The 20,596-nt window shown below is 31.8% G+C and overlaps 4 protein-coding genes across 8 annotated transcripts; 2 read left to right on the forward strand and 2 right to left on the reverse strand.

Annotated features, from left to right (window-relative positions):
• Positions 1-2,373: 2,373 nt before the first annotated feature.
• On the forward strand, positions 2,374-8,038 carry LOC101221242 (altered inheritance rate of mitochondria protein 25). 2 transcript variants are annotated; one of them, XM_031884825.1, is made up of 11 exons: positions 2,374-3,006; positions 3,725-3,811; positions 4,411-4,452; positions 4,561-4,605; positions 4,728-4,793; positions 4,870-4,926; positions 5,024-5,085; positions 5,787-5,907; positions 6,982-7,059; positions 7,144-7,257; positions 7,703-8,038. In XM_031884825.1, exons 1-10 carry the CDS (start codon positions 2,602-2,604, stop codon positions 7,252-7,254), a joined length of 1,074 nt encoding a protein of 357 aa, XP_031740685.1. In that variant the 5' UTR covers positions 2,374-2,601; the 3' UTR covers positions 7,255-7,257; positions 7,703-8,038. The 2 variants fall into 2 exon arrangements, with proteins under 2 accessions (XP_031740685.1, XP_004146884.1); XM_004146836.3 differs by having other exon boundaries at positions 2,376-3,006; positions 7,144-7,250.
• A 1,535-nt stretch (positions 8,039-9,573) lies between these two features.
• Positions 9,574-11,876, forward strand: LOC101221007 (pentatricopeptide repeat-containing protein At1g02370, mitochondrial). The gene is made up of 2 exons (XM_004146835.3): positions 9,574-9,915; positions 10,395-11,876. Exons 1-2 carry the CDS (start codon positions 9,658-9,660, stop codon positions 11,631-11,633), a joined length of 1,497 nt encoding a protein of 498 aa, XP_004146883.2. The 5' UTR covers positions 9,574-9,657; the 3' UTR covers positions 11,634-11,876.
• A 624-nt stretch (positions 11,877-12,500) lies between these two features.
• On the reverse strand, positions 12,501-15,904 carry LOC101220773 (monoacylglycerol lipase ABHD6). Its single transcript, XM_004146834.3, has 4 exons — positions 14,914-15,904; positions 14,498-14,590; positions 13,468-13,535; positions 12,501-12,817 (listed from the first exon to the last, which is right to left on the reverse strand). Exons 1-4 carry the CDS (start codon positions 15,535-15,537, stop codon positions 12,658-12,660), a joined length of 945 nt encoding a protein of 314 aa, XP_004146882.1. The 5' UTR covers positions 15,538-15,904; the 3' UTR covers positions 12,501-12,657.
• A 2,250-nt stretch (positions 15,905-18,154) lies between these two features.
• Positions 18,155-20,596, reverse strand: LOC101220531 (dihydroneopterin aldolase 2). Of its 4 annotated transcripts, none has more exons than XM_031883714.1 (5): positions 20,433-20,596; positions 20,200-20,318; positions 19,540-19,622; positions 19,155-19,403; positions 18,155-18,510 (listed from the first exon to the last, which is right to left on the reverse strand). In XM_031883714.1, the coding sequence occupies exons 4-5, from the start codon at positions 19,397-19,399 to the stop codon at positions 18,300-18,302; spliced, it is 456 nt and encodes a 151-aa protein (XP_031739574.1). In that variant the 5' UTR covers positions 19,400-19,403; positions 19,540-19,622; positions 20,200-20,318; positions 20,433-20,596; the 3' UTR covers positions 18,155-18,299. The 4 variants fall into 4 exon arrangements, with proteins under 4 accessions (XP_031739574.1, XP_011653111.1, XP_004146881.1 ...); XM_011654809.2 differs by having other exon boundaries at positions 20,429-20,596; XM_004146833.3 differs by lacking the exon at positions 19,540-19,622 and having other exon boundaries at positions 20,429-20,596.

Consider the following 20,596-nt stretch of genomic DNA (forward strand, 5'->3'; position numbering starts at 1 on the left):
TCAATTTACTCTATAAATCTATTCTTCTATTTTTATTACGTGTTCCTTCCCCACTCTCACTTTGACTCCCAAAAGAAAAAACTCAACAAAGAAATAAACAAATTAAAACCCTTATAAAGTAATCACATTAACTTTTGTTAATTACTAAAATATTTATTATGACAATTTACTAATTCCATATTAAGCTTTTTTCTCATTGTCTCTAACCCTAAAAAAATAAATTAATTTTTCGATTTAAAATTAGTTAAATAGTTATCTTCAAAAAAAAAAATGAAAAAAGAAATCCTATATATATATATATATATATATATATATATATATATATATATATATTATATACACACACTTATAGGCTCTTTTTTTTCTTCTTTTTCAAACCCATAATCTTCTTTTAAAATATAAGTTTTTAAATATTGTATTTGCATTATTATCCTTTTTTATATATCTATATATACTATGCATAAACTTAAATATCTATTTATATGTTTTTAATTCGTTGGCTTTTATTTTCTTTTGAGTGGAACAATTGAAAACTTCCTCTTGTTTTTTTAAGTTTCTTTTGTTTGTATTTTATTCTGGCTATTTTATCTTATTTTGCTTTTTATTTTTATACCACATTGTTCCACTTATTTTCTTAAAAATGTCTTTTTTTTTTCTGTTTACATTATATATATATATATATATATATGTATGTATATGTTGAACCAATTTTTTTTTTTCCATTTAAACCAAAAAAGTTTCCATTAAAATGTTCCTAATTTGGGGTAGGATTTCCATGTAGAAGAAGAAATATTAGTGAATTAAAAAAACTTTTCCCTTATGTTGACATTTTAGTTAATGCTTTTACGGTAAATATAGTTTAGAAATAACAATTTTCTTATTTAATATTCCATAAATTTTCATAAATAAAAACAATATTAAATTGAGATTTTTCTTGTTTTGTTTTTGTCACCATCAATGATCATAAATTTTGCAATTTGTTATTGAGATACTTTTTCTATAACATATTTAAAGATTTATATTTTTAATCTCAATTTTTCATTAAATATTCTCAGTTTTTGACATTAATGTCACCTAATCAATTGGGTTGTATTCTTTCATTATTTCTATATTTAAATTCAAATTTTCACTTCATACAATGATTAATTGGTATTGGTATCAAAATTTAGAGTGAGTATATAGTAAAAAAATGATTGATATATACATATATATGTATTGACTACTAACACATAATAAAGTTGCTTCTTCTTTCTTTAATTAGTGTACCCATAGTAACAAACAAACCAAGAGTAAAATGCAACAGCTAGAAACTGTTCTTGGGAATGACAAACAAAAAAGGGGAAAAAGTTTAATTAGGGATCGCTAAGAATTTTTTTTTTTATTAATTCTAAAAGTTAATACCAATTAATTCTAAAACAGTTTCTATTTTAAATCTAATTATTATTCTTAGAATACTTATTATTTTAGCATATTTTTATGGATTTGGTTTCTTATTTGAATGCATGTTTGAGTTGGTAGGTTATGTTAATCTTAAGAAGCAACGGACATTTGCGATTTAATATGAGGTCGTGTCGAATTTTGTTTTCAAAATCATGATTCGTCACAACACAACGATGATTGACATTTGTTTTCAACGGATGAAATAATTAACGTGAAAAAGTGCATAAAAACTCATAACTATAATATAACATGTACATAAAAAGTAAGTTAAAATTGAAGGGCAAGATGAATGAATTTAAAAAAAAAACAACTTTATAAAAAGTAGAATAGCGTTAGAAAGACTAGATTGTTTTTAACATCATATATCAAACTCGAGTTATTCCATTCTAACAACTCTTAAGTAGAAGAGTTGCATTCTTAACCAAACTCAAAAACCAAACAAGTTTTTAGAAACTATTTTTAAAATTTTAAAACTTGACTATTTCTTTAAAATAGGAAAAAATATACACGGAATAAATGTTTATAGACACAATTTTTAAAAACTAAAATTCAAAATCAAAATGAGTATCAAATAGGTCTTATAAATTGCTAAAATTCAATTTGTAAATTATTGGTTTCGTTAGTTTTATGTGAACGAAATATAACTATTTTTATCGAGATGAAGGCAAAAGATGGTAAAATTGATGTATTTTTTTGTAGTGAAACCTACAACCCTTTAGTAAAACAAGGAGCGGAATTTCATATCTACTATCTACTTTTCGAGCCAAATACACTCTGAGATGAGAAATATACATACATACATATATATATATATACACAAATACAATGTTTGATAGATTATGAAATTGTGATATATTTTGTAATATTCTTTTTAATAATTTTGTCAATTTAAACAAATATCCATTTCTAATTCTCGTGACAAAGCTCTCTTACTTCTTCCCTTTTTTTCTTTCTTCCCTTTTTCATTTGTTTTTCGTACGGCACATTCACTCAAGTTCTCCCTCTCTAGTCCCCCCGTCAAAATGAAGCTCGGTATTCAGCTCATCTTCAAAATTATAGAAACTTTCAACCATTCTAATGCATACAGCAAATTTTGATTTCTCTTTTTCACAATACAATTCAAGTTTCATTCTGCTCTAGATTTTGTGTATGCAATCCTAGATGAACTGGACTAGGAGTTCGCGTTTTTGGTCAAACACTGTTCGCAAATGCATCGGAGAAGATCGTTGTGCTAGAACCTCGCTTTGGCCAGTGCACAGGATTGCGCCTGGGTATCGTCATTTCGGAAGAAGGATTCAGAGTGATGATAGTCCGCTCATAGATAGGAGCTTCCTGGCGAAGCTATGGGAAGCAGATAGGAAGCTGGAAGGTAGTAGAGAGAAACGGAAACGACATCGGATTGGTAATTATGATCGAAATGGAACACAGAATCGGATTGGTCAGTATGATCGCACGCCGTTTGGGAAACCCACATTGGATGCTACTTTTGTAGAAGGGAAACCGTGGAAGCAACCACCTCCAAGTCAATCTGTCTCTGGTTTTCTAGAGCCACATTCTCCCGAAGAGGTTAGCTTAGATTTTAAGTTATATGCTTGTGCTTTGAGTCTTTGCTTTGTTATTTTCCGTTCATAACAATGAAACAGCAATATCTGTTCTCGTTCCTCATTAGTTTTAATTTCATCACTAATTTTTCATTGGCATTCCTGTTTGGCTCATTTCATTATATGAATGATGTAGTTTGTTTGTTTTGTTGTATCTTCTGATGTCCTGTACTGTAATTACTCTAGGTTTAGTTGTCTTGCTAAACAGCTTTGTTTCGGTGTAATCTCGTTTTCAGTTGAAGGCTGTTCTATTTCTCGCTCTGAAAATGAGTGAAGAGCTAGACATTTGAGTTTTAGTCAAGTAAATCATAATTCATTGCTCTGCTGTATACTCTCTTGAACTTCACTTCTTTGTGCTAAGACTAAGAACAATACTTCTTTCCGCATTGAGATTCCAGTTGAGGGAGTGGATTAGTTGAGATTTAGTATTAATATTGTCCACCATGGCTTATGGTAAAAAACAATATTACACCTTGAATCAAGATGACGTCAAATTTCTGATGAGCAGAGTACAGTTAGTATTGGGGTTCCAAGCATGACAATCGCTTATGCTTACCTCATGACCCATAATCGCTTGTGTTCTTATCTTCGTGTGAATTTTATAGTAAAATGCTTGCTTCTTCTGCCATATTCCCACTGAATTACACTGACGTGAGTGTTTCCTTCATATCTCCATACTTTAGGTCCGAGTTGCACCTCTTCTTGCTAGATCTAATTTACTCATTACCAGGGATATAGAGTGGGCAAATCTGGTTTTTGGGTTTGAGCAGGTAACTCTTTTCCATCACTTGTTTTCTCCTGGTTAGTTATTCATGTGCAGATTTCTATGTCACGGTGTTTACAGTGTCCACCTATTTAGTATACCTTGAAAATTATGAAGGATTAGAATGACACAATTAAGGCCCTTATCAACCAAACTCCTAGCATCATCTTAAGAATGCAAAGAGTGCTTATGTAATTTGATAGATCCTTTTATTGAATTGTGTTTCTAGCCTTTTAACTTACCTTTTTTTTAGGAAAAACCATGTCGATGATCTAACACACTTTTTTCATTTAATGGTATATTGGCAACCCCTCCCCCTTCGTCTTTTGCTGCTAGGTTCTAATTGGTTTATTTATACATTCTATCTACACGTTTTGAGCAATTGTGGTGGAATGTTATGGATCAAATTATGTTTATGGAAGTGTTAAGAACTTGACTGCTTCTTGTGATGTTTGAAGAAAGAAACCTTCAATAAGTAGTCACTAACACTTTAATAGCGTTACAAATCTTTTGCTTGTTTATCATCAAATTCTTGCTCGTATTCCTGTTTCTTTCATTTTAAATCCTAGGTTATGCTATATCACCACTTTAATTTGAGAAATGCAGGAAAATCGTTATGCTATAGTTGACGTCTGCTATCCCCAGTCAGTAAGTATCCATTTTCGTCTTTTAGTCACTCTTATTGTTTTCCTTTTCCCTACTTTTATGTTTACCATATTCTTCTTTGACTTTACATACTGCAATTTTGTGTAATAGCCAGTTGGGTTAATTCGGGAGCAAAGTAGCATCATTGCTAGACAGGTATAATATAACTTAAAACCTTTTACATTACAATGACCAACTTAACTACAGTAACTATGACAATTCTGATGTGAAAATATTAGACTAAAACTTCAAATCCTGGTTGATTCATTTTCTTGCAGTTGCTTCGTCTAAGGCGCCCTTTTGTGGCATATATTACGGATGCAATGGGTAATGAACTTTTCAGGGTAAGCATTTTAATGTTTTCCTTTTCCTTTTCAAGCAACAATCAAATATGACTTTCAGATTAATGTATACTCTTAGGTTCGGCGGCCCTTTTGGTGGATAACCAGTTCTATATATGCTGAAGTTGATGGTAAGGTATGATGGTTCAGTTATTTTTTTAGTGCATTCACAAAGAAACTCTTTTACCTTGTGGCACTCTGGACATGTTTTCACATTAGAAAAACAACTCTAGGAAATTGGTGTGGTCCATAGACGGTGGCATCTTTGGAGGAGGGTGTATGATCTGTACCTTGGGTAAGTTTAGCACAAACTATCTATATTGATTCATATTATTGCATCAAACTGATGCTGATTGAAACCTTGTTTAGGCATGCACGTGTTTGTTGAGTAATTATTCGAGGAAGTTGGCACAATGTAGTTATAGTTTGACTCTACATCCAAAGGTTTAGAAGGGGGGCCACCACGGTTTGGCAGTCACATTGCATAATTGTTTGTGTTTGAGGGTTAAATTTCTATTGTTCCTGTTATGGTGTTCTAGGGTCATAATACATCCTTTTGCTCATCTATCTATTGGAGACAGTAAGAGGCTGTTTGGGTATATATTCTAAAAATTGTTATGATATAACCTTTTAAAACTGTTTTGGATTGTTAATAAGTTTTAGAAAAAGTTTGTGAAGATTTATTTGTTATTGTTGTTTCATTGATTTTTTCCCTGTGGTAATTTTAAATACAACAAATTCGAATCAAATTATACTGAAAAATAACTATGCCAGTTCAACAAAACACAAGAATAATTTACTTTTGAGTAGGTTTTATAATTGAAATAATATACATGATATCAGTGTGTCATCCTTGATGCACTATTTGCTTTTCTCTATCATGTTTATGGTTATCTTATTTGCATTTAACTATACGAAGTCATGATGGAATCAACTGCCAATTTTGTATGAAACAGTTTTAGTTGTGACTTGTCAAACTTAAATTGTAACTTTCAGGAACAAGCAGTTCGCAGTTGTTGAAAATCCTGGATTTTGGAGTTGGACCTTTACATTAAAGGACATTGATGGAAAAGTGCTTGCTGAGGTGGATCGTGACTGGAGAGGTTTTGGCTTTGAGGTAATTTCTTTTCCCTTCATGCAATAGCTTTAGGATAAAAACCAGTATTTCATACCAACGAGCATTTTCTGTTTAGTGAAATGTAAATTGTGGAAATGAAGAGATTTTCATAAACTTCTTCCCTCAGCTTCTCAGTAGCAGTGCTTCCAAATCTGCCATGACCCTGAGCCTTTTGCCATTCTCTCTTATTTTAATAGGATATTCTTCAAGGAACCTCTACTCTAGCACCTACACAAGCCGTACAAAAGAAAAAAAGGGGGATTGGAGTCTAAAGGATAATTACATGGAAAAAAAATTCTAGTTAAAGATTCCCCAAGAGACACATTGATTCTGGCAATGGACCATATCTCACACGAGCTGTCAAACTCATATGAAATTCTTCTATTTATTTTTAACCAGATTGTTATCATGAAAAAAGGTATGAAAGAGTACCCTTCCATCATGTAGGACTCTCTGCTTCGTCCAATCTCTCACCAAAGGTCTTCAAAAATGCCTAAATCAAATTAACAAAAGGACAACTCCAAGGAATATGATCCAAGTCCGTTGCCACCCCCTAACAAAAGTTGTTCCACTACAGCCTAACACGATAGTTGATAGGGAAGAAGTAAGAATTCAATTCATTAGGACTCAATTAGATCGAGAATATAAATCAAGACTTGAGTGCCTCATGGATCTCCAAAATCAAGAATTTTTTCCCCTCAATACAATTAAATATTTAGCCTTTGATTGTTTCTGGATTTCATATCGAAGTTTTTTGAAATACAGTCAAATACTTGTGGGTCTGCCAGATTGCTTGTCTATATAACTGTCCAACTTGCCGGGATATTGATTTTTTGTGGAATCTGGTTATCAAGTCGTTACCTTTTTTCATATATGATTAATTTTTTGTCGTTGCCTTAATTTTATGTCATGGGCGCCAAAACTCACGCCGACGTGATTTGCATCTTCAGTTCTTCTTGTCTACATGTTATCATTTCTTGTAAACTTTTTTACTCAATTATCTCTTTATAGTCGATGAAATTAGTTCCACAGGGTATATATTTATTGGTTTTTGTTGTCTAAACTATGATGCAGATCTTTACTGATGCCGGTCAGTATGTCATTCGTTTTGGTGCTTCTGACCCGGTCTCAAGGACTGGTGCTGCTAGAGAAGTAATATTATTTGATTGATGTTAACATGATTTTAGTTTTCATATAAATTACTTTTTCAATATTGTGTGCTGTTCATGGTGATAGGTTCAAGAGCTGGAAGTCGCCCGGCACCTTACTCTTTCAGAAAGAGCCGTAGCTGTTGCTCTTGCTATTTCACTTGATAATGACTATTTCTCAAGACATGGTGGCTGGTAAGTGGTAAACACTTCTTCATAAAGCCTGCACTCAAAGATCATAAGTTGCATCATATGTCTCGCTAGATTTCTACTCCATAAAATTGTAACATCATCGTGTCTTGTTTTGTTTGCCCCAGTGAAAGTCCGTAACATATAATTATCTCAAATCTTTCATTTTCTTTCTGCATTATTGAGTTCTAAGATTGACAATGGTGATTAGTTTGTTCATTTTTTATTTTCAATGTCTTGTGGGGTGGCATAAGAAATTATTATAGGAGATTACCACATTGTGGGCAGTAGTTTTCCAGAAAAACGACAACGTATTTCAAATTTGTATCTTATAACTAATAAAGGGCTTTCAAATTCCAACTATATATTTAAGGTTGAGGATGGAGTCATCATAGTTTTAACTCAATAATTTTCCATCAAAGCAAACACTAATCATTGATTTACATATTCTTCATCAGGGGACTTCCTTTCGTTGCCGTTGGTGAGTAGATTTGGTTTGCTGGACAGACTTCTCGATATCTGGGGTTTCTTAGGTGTTACTGTACACCACATCTTATTATCTTGTGCTTTTCATATTGATAGAGGATTATTTTCCTCCGAAGTTCCACTTATGTAGGGCATGATATTTAAACCTTGACCTCTTGGTCGAAGATACTCTTAAGCTCAATTGACCTATGCCCATCTTGTCATGTTTTTTATACAAATTCTATCAATACTAATGAAATCCAAATTGTAGTAAGAATGTGGAAAAACAAAAACTATTCACACAAAAAAAAAAAAGATAAAATTTTAGACCCGGGTGTTCTTTTTATCATAACGACGATTCAACTGCTATGAGATGATGGTTTTGGTTGTACTTAAAAATGGAGGTTTAGGATTGTTTCTGTTGCATCATTGAATGATAAAGTGAAGTAATTTTAATTTCTTTTTTGAAAATTCAATCGTTGTTGATTATAAATCAAAATTTTAGTAACTATTAGTGTTGATTTTTGTTATTCTTATGAAGGAATGTTTGAATTCAGTTAGGGTGTGTTTGGTTGAGATTTTATAGTGTTTAATTTTGTCAAAAATGGTAGTGTTTGGTAAATTAAAATAATGTATTTTTTAAAAATTCATTTATAAAGTAATCTATTTTAGAGAAATATTTATTTTTTATCTATAAACAATTATAAAAAAGTCTAATCAAACAAGAGGTGTTTAAAATTACGAAGAATGAAGAAATGAATAAATAGCTGAGGACATGAGATTGATAGGAGAAATCTTGTGATAAGTACAAATCATTGATATGTCATATTTTTTTTTATCTTTTTTTGTATGTATATACTTAAATTTGTTCACATAAGTACATATATATAATTGAAAAAAATAATAGACCTAAGGTTGAATTAGTGCTTTGAAATCTCGAGCATCAAAAACATTTTTTACACCTTTCATTCAACCATCCAAATGTAGAGTAAGTAATCTCTGAAAATAAATGTCTCATCTTATTTCTATCGTATGAAAGTGTTATAAGTTATGACATAACTCAAAAGTAAGGGTGTCCAAGTGAATAATTTCTTAAAAAAAGTACTAATTTTAACCTAAAATCAAACATTAATGGCAATTTAACATTTTCCCACTAACTCAACTCACTGATTTATTAAACTTTTCAAGGCTCTTCCATTATAGGGGAAAACAAATTTAATTATTTATGGATGATTTATCGAAAGAAAGTTAAAAAGAAGTTGAAATATTTGATAACTCTTTAAAATAGATTTTCTTGCGATACTTTGAAATTTTATTTTAAATAATTCTCATTAAAAGATTTAAATAAAATGACATTTAAAAAAACTACCTTTTTAAAGAGTTAATTTAAATAGACTTTAAATTATTAAAAAAAATTGTTTACTTTAAAATTGGCTAAATTTTAATTATAATCTCAAACTCTTAACGTTTTTATTTTATTTTAATTTGAAATTTAATTCAAAACAAGAAGGTGAGTTTATATTTACAAAAGTTTATATGTGCTTATACCAATAAAATTAGATATGTACGTGAAAAATAAATACGATTGATTCATAACTATTTTCATCTTTTTCCTTTCAATCTCACATCCTCCATTTTCTATTTTTTTGTTTATGATTTGCTTTTGTTAATTATAATCCTCAAATTTATTTCTTCACTATCTGAAATGACATAAAGATATTTAATTTTTAAAAACTAAATAACTATCGCTAATTATTTTTTAAATATTGAAAATTCCTTTTAATTTGTAAATAGAAAAATTGAAAGATAAGTGTGATAAATTTTTGTAAATAATTTCTTTTATTTATTAGATTCCAAACGAAGAGCGGATTCTTGGTTAGACCCTAACAAAACCTCGGGGCCGTATAACGCTCTCAAGGCTCAGGAGGAGAAGTGATTTTCGAGAGAAATGAATCGTCGGAGTTTAATCTCAAGGGCGCCGGCAGGTTTCCGGCAGCTCTGTACTTCATTGAACGAGTTGATGCGCAGTCCTGCGAATAATCAACGGGGGCTCTACCCGAGGTTGTCGGCCCTGGGTGCTACTGGCGGTAGCGTGGCGAAGACAATAAACCAGTTCATCATGGAGGGAAATATCGTCAAAAAATATGAACTCGAAAAATGCATAAAGGAGCTCCGGAAGTATCGTAGATATCACCATTGTCTTCAGGTTTGTTCTTTCTCTAGAAGTTATGTTAATGAAGTTGCCACTGATGAGATGCTATCAGATTTAATTGCACGAGGTTTGTTCGCTGAAATTGGTGTGAGAAACATAAATGCATAAAATTACTGCTTCTTTCCATGTTTCTTCATTTTCTGTTGCCTTCTGTCAATTGTTGGTTGAATTTTTCCTTGCTATTTTGTTGAGATTTTTATTGGGATGACCCATCTTCAGCCCCTTAAGTGATCAATGAACTACCTTCTCCAATGAAAACAAACCTTTTGCTTTCACTTCCGTGGTTTATGATAGCGCCTAAATTGATGGCCTTGCCTGTGGCAATTTTCATTTTTCTCTCCTCCACCGAAAATGGTGAAAGAACAGCAAAAGCAAAGTGTGAGAGAAATGAAGATCGCTATAGACGTGACCAGTGCGTTAGAGCTACAATAGACTTGGTCATCCCTAACTCAATACCTTTGCTTCGGTTGCAGATAATGGAATGGATGGAGACAAGAAAAATTAACTATTCATTCACTGACTATGCCCTGCGTTTAGATCTTATATCAAAAGTTAATGGAGTAACTGCTGCGGAGAAATATTTCTATGATCTTCCACCATCTGCGAAGAATCGATGTACTTATGGAGCCCTTTTGAACTGCTATTGCAAGGAAATGATGGAGGAAAAGGCTTTGACTCTTTTTAAGAAGATGGATGAGTTGAAGATTTCTACTAGTTTGTCCTTTAACAATCTTATGACCATGTACATGAGAATGGATCACCCCGAGAAAGTACCTCCTCTAATAGGTGAGATGAAGCAGAGAGGCTTTTATCTTACTACGTTCACATACAATGTGTGGATGAACAGTTGTGCTTCCTTGAATGACATTGGAAAAGTTGAAGAAATTCTTGAGGAGATGAAAATGGAAGACAGAAACAAATTTGATTGGACGACATATTCGAATTTGGCTTCTTTCTATGTCAAGGCAGGGCAGTTTGAGAAAGCTGAATTAGCTCTTAAAAAGTTAGAGGAAGAGATGAAATCCGATAAGAACGATCGTCTTGTATACCATTGCTTGATAAGCCTCTATGCGTCGACTTCCAATCTGAGTGAGGTGAATAGGATATGGAATGCACTGAAATCAGTTTATTCAACGATGACTAATATAAGCTATCTCGTCATGCTTCAGGCCCTAAGAAAACTAAAGGATATTGAGGGTCTTAAAAGAACTTATAAAGAATGGGAATCAAATTGTCGCAACTTCGATTTGCGGATAGTTAATGATATCATCGGGGCTTACCTACAACAGGACATGTACGAAGATGCTGCAATGATCTTTGAGGATGCCACTAAGAGAAGTAAAGGACCTTTCTCTAGGGCCCGAGAAATGTTCATGGTTTACTTCTTGAAGTTGAAGCAAGTGGATTCAGCATTCAGTCATTTGGAATCAGCTTTATCTGAAAGCAAGGAGAAGGAATGGCATCCATCACTAGCAACGACAACTGCTTTTCTAAATTACTTTGAGGAAGAGAAAGATGTTGAGGGTGCTGAAGATTTTGCTAGGATTTTAAAGAGACTTAAGTGTCTAGACGCAAGTGGATACCATCTGTTGCTCAAGACTTATGTAGCGGCAGGAAAATTGGCCCCCGATATGCGAAAGAGATTGAAAGAAGACGACATTGAGATAAGTAGTGAGCTTGAGGAGTTGCTCGGAACGGTTTGCCCCCAATAAATACGTGGTCGCCAAAGATATACGTACCACTTATTGGAGTTCTTTCGAATTCATAAACATTTGTTTAATAGGTCGTAAAATGCTATTGTTACAAATGGTATTGAGTTTTAATGGAATGTCATGCATATGCAAATTGATAAATCTAGTGTATTATTAAATTACAATGATTGACTTATGAAATTTTTCATTGTAGAGGTTAAATTGTTTTACTTTTCGTGGTATAAAGACTAATTTCCCTTTTTTATAACAATTGTGTTTTTGAAAATTATGTTGATAAACATTACTCCCATATTGAAATATCTCTTCTCTACTTTTACTATTGTCTTGAAAATTAGACAAACAGTTTTCAAATTTGTATATTTGTTTTCAGAATAGAACTAATTTCAAAAAATGAAACTAAAAAAAAGATTATTATCATACATGTAAATATATAGTCTAAACTGTAGCTTTCTTAAACATTCAAACCTTTAAAATATTTAATTATCAATTTATGTTCGTGAGTGATTTTCAAATAATCAATCACTTCTAGACATATCTTCAATGTTTCAAAATCATTTTTTTATTGTAATAAAATTAAGGGTAATACTCGAGTGCATCCACTCATTTTTATGTATCCATTTTCATCATTCATCACAAATAGACAATAAAATATTTAGTTAGACAAATAAGAAGAATTTATCGCAAGGTATAATTTGATTGTCCAATTTGATAGAGTGAACAAAATTAGGTGATATTCGAAGAGCACCTAAGCATATTTAATCACTTACTCAATTGATTTCAAACTACTAAAAAAATGTTCAAAAGTAATTTTAAACACAAGTAAGATGATCTAAACAATATTAAAATCACTAGTGAACAAACCCTAAATAGAGGTAAAAGAAAACAAATTTTGATTAAGGATAGCTATTTTAAAAAAGTAAAACTATACAGTCAAGATTTAGGGAATAAGTTATGAGTAATGTGTATATATATTAACATAGAGATGGGATTTAGGAAGTGAAAGTATAATAAACATAATAAATGATCAAAAGCTACTACAAAGAGAAGAGTTTGTTGAAGGGTTTAGGTCAGGGTGAGTGGTGAGAAATGCTTTGATGTGTTTATACATTTCTTTTGGCTTCTCTGCATTGATGGCATGTCCTGCTTCTTTTACAACTACTAATTCTGCATTTCCCCCCAAGTGCCTGCATCATTCATTCCATCCTTCAATCAATTATTCTTTGTCTAATTCTTTCATTTCTTCTTCAAATTTTGGGTTATATAATTCATCCCATCATCTAAATTTAAGGGTTACTATTTTAGAGATCGACTTAACATGGTCAAACATCCAAATCCTTCCATTTTCATACTTTAGAACAAAAAAAATTTAAGGTTTCATTTGATAACAATTTTGTTTTTTTTGATTTTCTGCTTTTAATATTATGTAATTATTTGAGAAAAAACTTTGAATTCTTAATCAAGTCTAGGAGAAAAAAACGTTTTTGAAAACTAGTTTGTTTAACGAAGATTCTCGTATATAGTAAATATTTATAAAATATAATAAAATTTTAGATTAATCAAAATGAATTTCTATCCATAGTTTTCTCACTTATAATGATTTATAAAACTTAAATGTGACTCGAATAGTTTATAAGTTTAATTTTCAGAAACTAAAAAACTAAAACAGAAAATAGAACAGGTCTAATTTCCTTTTACGAGTTTAGTTGATTGTTTTCATTCCTAACCATCAATGAGTGATATCTTTTACTAACAAATTTCTAATTCTCAAATCATCCATTTCTAACTTTTATTTTAAACAAACGAATCCTAAGCTATAAATTTGGAATGGAAATACCTTTTTAATCTATGTGCCAACTCCAAAGGAAATACTCGATCCTGTTCTCCCCATACTATCAACGTTGTCTGCAATCGCAATTTCGAAGAAGTATTAATGTAAACATTATAACTAAATCAAATTATCTATTTTACTTTACTAGAGATCCAATTTACCTTTTAAAATAACAATATATGTTTACAGATTAGAAGGTATTTCAGTCTTTTTTTTAGAAAAATAATAGTTTGAATTGAATTACTTCTCGTTTTGTTTGGTATTTGATTTTTAAAATCCAACTAGTAAACACCACTTTTGTTAGTCTACATTTTGAGAGCATTTTGACATATAATAATATAAACTATCTGGAGTTTTTTTTGAGGTTAGGATTATTTACTTTAAATACTATAATCTATTCTCCCATTCGTTACAACAACACTATTTCTAAATCTCCAATTTCTTACTATTATATTCATCATCTTTTATTATTTGTTACAATAATTACTATTTCGTTCTCAACCTAAAATAATTTACCATTCAAACATATATAGTTATAACTCAAACAAAAATAATTTATAGTTATTATAATCAAACAATAATAAGCAAGATTAACATTGTCAAAGTTTTTAAAATTAAAGTTAAAAGATGGCCGCATTTATTTGATTTCAAAGTTGAAATAGAAAGTTGATAACTAAGGCCTCATGAATTGAAAAAGAAAATTAATTTTGTTTTCAAGCTGAACTAAAAATTCAAATATTCTACCTAGATTCTTATCATAGTAAAAATTTTAGACAGAATATATTTACTTTCGATGTTACGGAAGCCGAGACCTTGATTGTCCAAATTTAATTTTTCGAAAAGTAGAAAAGGTATTTTCAATTATACAAATCAATTCAAATATTTATAAAAAAAGAAAAGCAAAGTTTTGAATTGTTTACCCATAGATTCTAAAAATTTTGCTTTTGAATTAAGAAAAACATTACAAAGCATTTTTAAACTGAAATACTTTTGACAAACAAAGAAGCTACAAAAGAGTATATATATATATTCAAACCTTATCGATCTTAGGAAGATTTGCTAAGTTCCTGTCCTTGAGTATTTCTTTAATCAACTCTTCTTTTTCTTGCTTGTACTCTGTGCACATCACCTATAATCAGATACCCAATTGCAAGATCATAAATAAAATTATTAGCAATCCAATCCACCTAAAATATGTAGAACACACGGATTTTTGCATATGAAACTGAATAAAAACAGTTATCGATTTGAAATTCAATGGATAAGTGTTAGGAAACTGCATTGTTAATGGATTTAATTCCATTTTGTGAGCTAGTTTTTCAAGTGTAAAATCATTCCCAAGTTTGAATAAACTACGATCGTCGTTCTTGAATAATGTCATCAATTTGACAAACGGACAGAAATCCTAAGGATTAAACAAGAAAAAGATTCAGAGCCACAAGAATCACTCACATCGATGAAATCGTCGATTATACAAGTTGGCAAAATCCGAGCAGGCTTGACGAAGGTGAGTCGGAGGAGTTCCTTGAGCTTCGCCGGCGTTTGAGGCAGTAGAATACTAGCCGCCTCATCGACGTTCTTCACGACGAACATTCCGTCCGCCATATCTTTCTCTTCCAAGCAAACTCCAGCACAACACAACACCAATTTCTCCAATCGCTCAGGAAATTGAACAGCCATACTATACGATACAAATCCACCGTAGCTAATTCCAACGACATTCACCTTCTGAACACCAAACGAATCCATTAAACGCATCATACAACGAGCTTGAAACGACTCAGACCTCTCCGGACGAGTCGTGTAAGAATTGCCAAAGAAAATTAGGTCAGGAACGTAAACATTAAAAAACCGAATCAATGGCGCTATGAATTCATTCCATTGCCACATTGCGTTGGCTCCAAATCCATGAAGGAGAAGCAAATTAGGTTTTGTCTCTCTTCTAAATTTCGGCGCCCAACAGTGAATGATCGTTCCATCGCCAAGATCGGTGGTGATGGATTTGAGGCCAGCCCTAGAAAACGAGTAACGGAAACAGGAATCCATGGTAGAAGAGAAACTAAAACAAGCCGCCATTATTGGATAAAATTCAAGAACTAGAAATCCGCAAGAAAATTGTATGAAAATGGAAGAAATCTACAGATTTAAAAGTGGAAATTGATATGGAATCTGAAATAGGAAGAAGGCAAGGATTTCTAGTTGCTTCGAGAGAAGAGAAGAGAAGAGAAGAGCCAAAATTTCTCCCCCACTCAGGGAGAGGATCTTAAAAACCAAAACCCAGATAATGGTGAAGCAAATCAATATTAAATAACAATTGAAAATTGATGCTCAAACGAGGAGGAAAGCCATGAAAATTTGTTCATTCTCCAACCACAAAGGTGTTCATTCTCCAACCCGCCTCTCAAGAAATGCCATTTGTATTCCTTTGGCTTTCTTTTATTATGGACACCATTTGTTTGTTTGTTTCTTCAATATAAAGTTCGTCTTTGATTGATTAGGTGTAACCATTTATTTACTTTTAATATGTAACCCTTTCATATTTTATAAATAGTTTAGGTCAAAGAGTATATTTAGTTTTCTCCACATCTACGAATATTTCAATTTTAAAGGAACGAGGAACAAATTCTTCAGTTATATTAAAAAAAATTATAAATAGTTCACGAAATTTTATAAATCAACGTAAATTCCAATAACACTACGAATATTCATTACTTTCACTTTTATTGAAGAGGGAAATAAATTTGATATTCCATGTTGAAAGATAGATGCCAAGTGCATGAATGTTTGGAATTTATTGTAATAGCAACTCGTTGATTATAGTTTGATAGAAAAATTTGAGATTGAGTGTGACAATTCAAATATTAGAATATTAGGTTTCTACACGACACTATATGCAAAGCATTATAGAAACATCGTGGGTGATGGTGGCAATGTTATGTTGCAACAAAAAAATTGAAAATCATAGCAAGTAGACAAAATGCAATTAATGAAGAAACACAACATACAAGAGTGAGGCAACATAGAAATGTAAATAAGCAATTGCTAACAATTAGAATGCAAATGCCTATTAAATAGGTTCATTGATGGACCTATGTCATATTTATTACATCTATTAGTGATAAATACAAATAAAAATTAATATAGAGTTATAATGGTAAATTATTATCTTTTATCTTCCTATCATTGCTATATTAAATAAAAAATATAGTATATATATTCATAAAAACGAATAAAATGTCCCTCTTTAACTTAACTAGTTATCCTTGAACCAAACTAAACCGAACCAATCCAATTCAATTTGGTTCAGTTTGATAATATTATCGATGAAATCTAGTTCAACCTGAACTGAACCAACATTCAATTTGAATTCTTTTGTTCATGTGTGTGTGAGGGAGTGGTTTGATCCACAAGTTTTTGAATGGTTGAACTAAAAAAAGTTGTTTGTTTTTCTTGTGCGATATATATAATTTATTTTACATTTTCTTAATTGCATTTGTATTTAATTTTAGGCTTCCCCTAATATATTTGGTTATTTTAGTACACTTTTCTATTAGTTCTATAGTTACTTTGACGACAGCATTAACCTTTCACACTATTACACCATATTAAGATTTAACTAACTAAATTGACGGATTTTATCTAAGGTCAATTATGTCATCTTCTTATAATACTTTTTCAGTACTTTAGTTTAGCAGCATTTTTATCATTTCAATACAAATTACAAATAGTAATTACTTGTTTTGACATATAATTAATTGTTGATTAAGGAATTATTGGGTTTTTATTTGTATTAATTGTGAGAAGTGGATTAGTTTTCTAATTAATTTGGTTCTTTTCATATAATATAAACAATTTTTTCCTTCCTTCTCCTCCGTTGCCACAAGAACACATCTTATTCTCTCCCTTTTCAAAAAGAGAAAAAGAAAACTTATTCTACCATGGTAAACCTTCTTTGATGGAGAGATCATTCAAAGTTTTTCTAGATGAAATTCCCTCATACGTGTTTCACTTTCATCCAAGTCATGTACCTATTCAATACATTCTACGTATCTATTTTCACTTAGTCTTCCAAAACAAGTTTAAATGTTGTGAGGCAACGCTACGAAGCCCTTCAACCTTCAATGCTTCTTTTTTGAATGGTGATCCCCATAATTTCTTCTAGAGTTGATTGAAAGAAGGCTGGATTTTCCATCTTGTAGTAGAATAGTTTTTTGGAATACTCCTATTAGTTCCCATGGCAAGTTCTTTAAAAACCATGAGTGACTCCTGATTTTTTCCAGCGAAATCAGGAGGAAGAAGAAACATTTCTTAGAAGGTAGAAATTAGGAGCAATAAAATGGAAAATCAAGATAATTACAAATCGTTCAGGAAAAAGATTATAAGAATTCTCAACATAAACAAGATACCCAACGCTGCAGAAGCATCGAACCTCACATATTTGAGGTTTTACGGTGTACTGATGATCATGTTTGCGGCCATTTTTTTAAAAAAAGTTTTTCGTTTTGGCCATTTGTTCAAAGTTTTTTTTTCTTTCTAAAGTTCAGGGGTGGTGATGAAACTTTTTGAAGTTGAAGAATAGTTTTGGAATTAAACATATACAAAGTGAGGTATCTTTTTACAATTTAGTCAAACAAAACAAAACATTTTTTAAACCAAAAATGGAATATATTGACATTTAGAGGCAAAACCCATGTAGAGCTTAATGATCAATGATAAGTTCACTAATTTTCTTATAAGCAATAAAGACCCAGTTTAAAAAATCAGTTCAGATAACAATTTACACAGCCTTTCTTCAAAACATTAAGCAAGTACAGCATTAGCTTGAACCAACAAGCACGTTAAATTGGCAATGGCATATCTCTATCTCTACTTCTATAAATTTCAACACCTAAGTAGTCAATGGGTCCACCAACGACAACATCGGGCTTAGCAACTTTTACTCGAACTGCAGTTACTCGGTCGTACTGAATCATGATTTTTGAAGAAATTTCCTCTGCAGCTGATTCCAGAAGATCATGTGATGGTCCAGTCATAACTTCTTTTGCTATGCTGTCGAATATTAAAAGCCTCTCAGAAACACTACACATAATAATATATCGGTTGAAGTTCATTGTCCACTAGATTGGACAAGTTTTTGTTTTGAAAAGTGAAGCATGACATTGACTACAAATAACCAAGAAAGCATTAACACAATATTTTTCATGGGTCAGTATTTAAATTCATAAATTGTTGGTAGATGATAGGATCTATGACTTAACCAGTTCAACATCCTTAAATTGGCAATGTTAACACATAGAACCCAAACTACCCATGAAAGATAAGAAAACGTTCAAAAATCCCCCAATCCCTCAATCGTCTTCACAAATCATGTACAATCGTTTTCACAAAAGTCACTTTTGTTTTTGACAAAAAACTAACTTTAGTCGAATGGAACAAGTAAAACAGAGAAAATATTGGACCTTTACTTCAAAAAGCCAGAATTCTAGAATACAACAATGATCGAATAATTGTTGTACTTTGTACGCTTTCATTGACAAACAAGAAAGAGTAATGATCAAATAATTGTAACATCAACTGGAACTTAAAAAACTAAAAATAACATCCATGATGCAGATAGCAGACCTAGTAATAGAAATTAATCCGATTATCACATAAGAAACCATAACGAAAGAGCCTTAAATAAAGATACTTACCGATAAATTGCTGTATAGCTTACAGTATCACTCAAGTTGTCAGATTTTCCAGCTGCCCGGAGATCCAACCAAGCATCCACATCCACCAAAAAAGTTTGCCCTGTTTCCTTTTCTCGGAGATGTACTCCATGATAACCGTGAAACTTTAGACCCCTTAATATGAGTCTATCCCCCTTTTCTATTTTAAAACTGTTTGTACTTGCTTCTACTAAGGGCCTAATAATGTCAACTTTATCATCAGCCATACCACTGAAATGAAGCCATAAAAAAGAGAAAATTAAATAAGAATTCAACAAACAAGATATAAATGTAACCTAAATTAGAAAAAAGGAACGAATTATCCAAAAACAATCAAAGCAACTACCCCCGTTAAAATTTTCAATACCTAAAGTCGGTTTAATATTCAAAAGAAAAGTTTGTCATCTTCCCACACACCATCGTCCAACCATTATATGGGCACGTATAGTTCTGTATCAGTAGCATGAAAGTATATTAAATTAGAGTGACCAATGTAAACACTTAAGTCACACTAAATTTGTATAATATGTGGCATGATGTGTAATGCAGTTCTAGCCAGGATTTTTGCTTAAATGTCAATTAGACTTAGCGAGCATGCCATTCTGACTAACTGCATCAACAAGAAGATTAATTTTCCCTGTCTTTTTTTTTTTTTCCTTTTTCCTATCACTAGACTAGAACAACTTTGTTTTGAAGTCTCGTCTACAGGAAATAAAGTCATCCTGTGAAAATAAAATTAAACAATAAAATCCCGTAACCAAACATAGACAAGTCCATGTGCACATAGCCATGGTAAAGAAAATTAAACAAGTTCATGTAGTTATTTTATCACCATAACAAAAACTACTAAATTAAGTCTCATGATTCTCATTCTGTTTCTAAGCATACACAAAGCAATATAACAGAAATATACGCATAGCAATATAACAGAAATATCCCCATTCACAAACACAGAAATATATCCATTCCACCATAACAGAAACATAGAAACTCTACCTTAAGTTCTCACAAAAAAACAGCCATTTACCTGAGTGAAGGAAACCCAATAGAGATTTAAGAAGATGAACGACGAATGAAATCAGAAGCAATCAGCAACGCCAACTTGTAAACGAACGACTAGTAAGCTTATGGAATTAACGACCGCGACTTGTAAGATTCAAAAAATAAAGAATAAAGAAGTTAAAAAACCCGCAGAAAACAAAGCAAAGAGATCGAAAAATACCCACAGACAACAAAGCAAAGAGATCGAAAAATACCCACAAACAACAACAAAGCGAACGAAGAATGGCCGACCAACGGAGAATGGGCGTGAACAGAAGACGGAAGGAAATCTGAGCTGAGTCACCTGACGAACGGAAGGAGGAAGACGAACGAATGGCAAGGGAGACGAACGGAAGACGCGAAGGGAAATCACCAAAAATGAA

Source organism: Cucumis sativus, chromosome 4 (genome assembly GCF_000004075.3).
Source record: "Cucumis sativus cultivar 9930 chromosome 4, Cucumber_9930_V3, whole genome shotgun sequence".
In the NCBI taxonomy this organism is placed as follows: domain Eukaryota; kingdom Viridiplantae; phylum Streptophyta; class Magnoliopsida; order Cucurbitales; family Cucurbitaceae; genus Cucumis; species Cucumis sativus.

What these genes read in the sequence shown, in the direction of transcription:
- LOC101221242 (XM_004146836.3), top strand. Translation starts at nt 2,602, where the DNA reads ATGAACTGGACTAGGAGTTCGCGTTTTTGGTCAAACACTGTTCGCAAA. An exon ending in GTAGCATCATTGCTAGACAG is followed by an intron (nt 4,606 to 4,727) that starts GTATAATATAAC and finishes ATTTTCTTGCAG; the next exon opens with TTGCTTCGTCTAAGGCGCCC. An exon ending in ATGCTGAAGTTGATGGTAAG is followed by an intron (nt 4,927 to 5,023) that starts GTATGATGGTTC and finishes AAACAACTCTAG; the next exon opens with GAAATTGGTGTGGTCCATAG.
- LOC101221007 (XM_004146835.3), top strand. Translation starts at nt 9,658, where the DNA reads ATGAATCGTCGGAGTTTAATCTCAAGGGCGCCGGCAGGTTTCCGGCAG. An exon ending in GATATCACCATTGTCTTCAG is followed by an intron (nt 9,916 to 10,394) that starts GTTTGTTCTTTC and finishes CTTCGGTTGCAG; the next exon opens with ATAATGGAATGGATGGAGAC.
- LOC101220773 (XM_004146834.3), bottom strand. Translation starts at nt 15,537, where the DNA reads ATGGCGGCTTGTTTTAGTTTCTCTTCTACCATGGATTCCTGTTTCCGT. An exon ending in ATCTTCCTAAGATCGATAAG is followed by an intron (nt 13,536 to 14,497) that starts GTTTGAATATAT and finishes TTGCGATTGCAG; the next exon opens with ACAACGTTGATAGTATGGGG. An exon ending in TTGGCACATAGATTAAAAAG is followed by an intron (nt 12,818 to 13,467) that starts GTATTTCCATTC and finishes TGAATGATGCAG; the next exon opens with GCACTTGGGGGGAAATGCAG.
- LOC101220531 (XM_031883714.1), bottom strand. Translation starts at nt 19,399, where the DNA reads ATGGCTGATGATAAAGTTGACATTATTAGGCCCTTAGTAGAAGCAAGT. An exon ending in AGCTATACAGCAATTTATCG is followed by an intron (nt 18,511 to 19,154) that starts GTAAGTATCTTT and finishes AATATTCGACAG; the next exon opens with CATAGCAAAAGAAGTTATGA.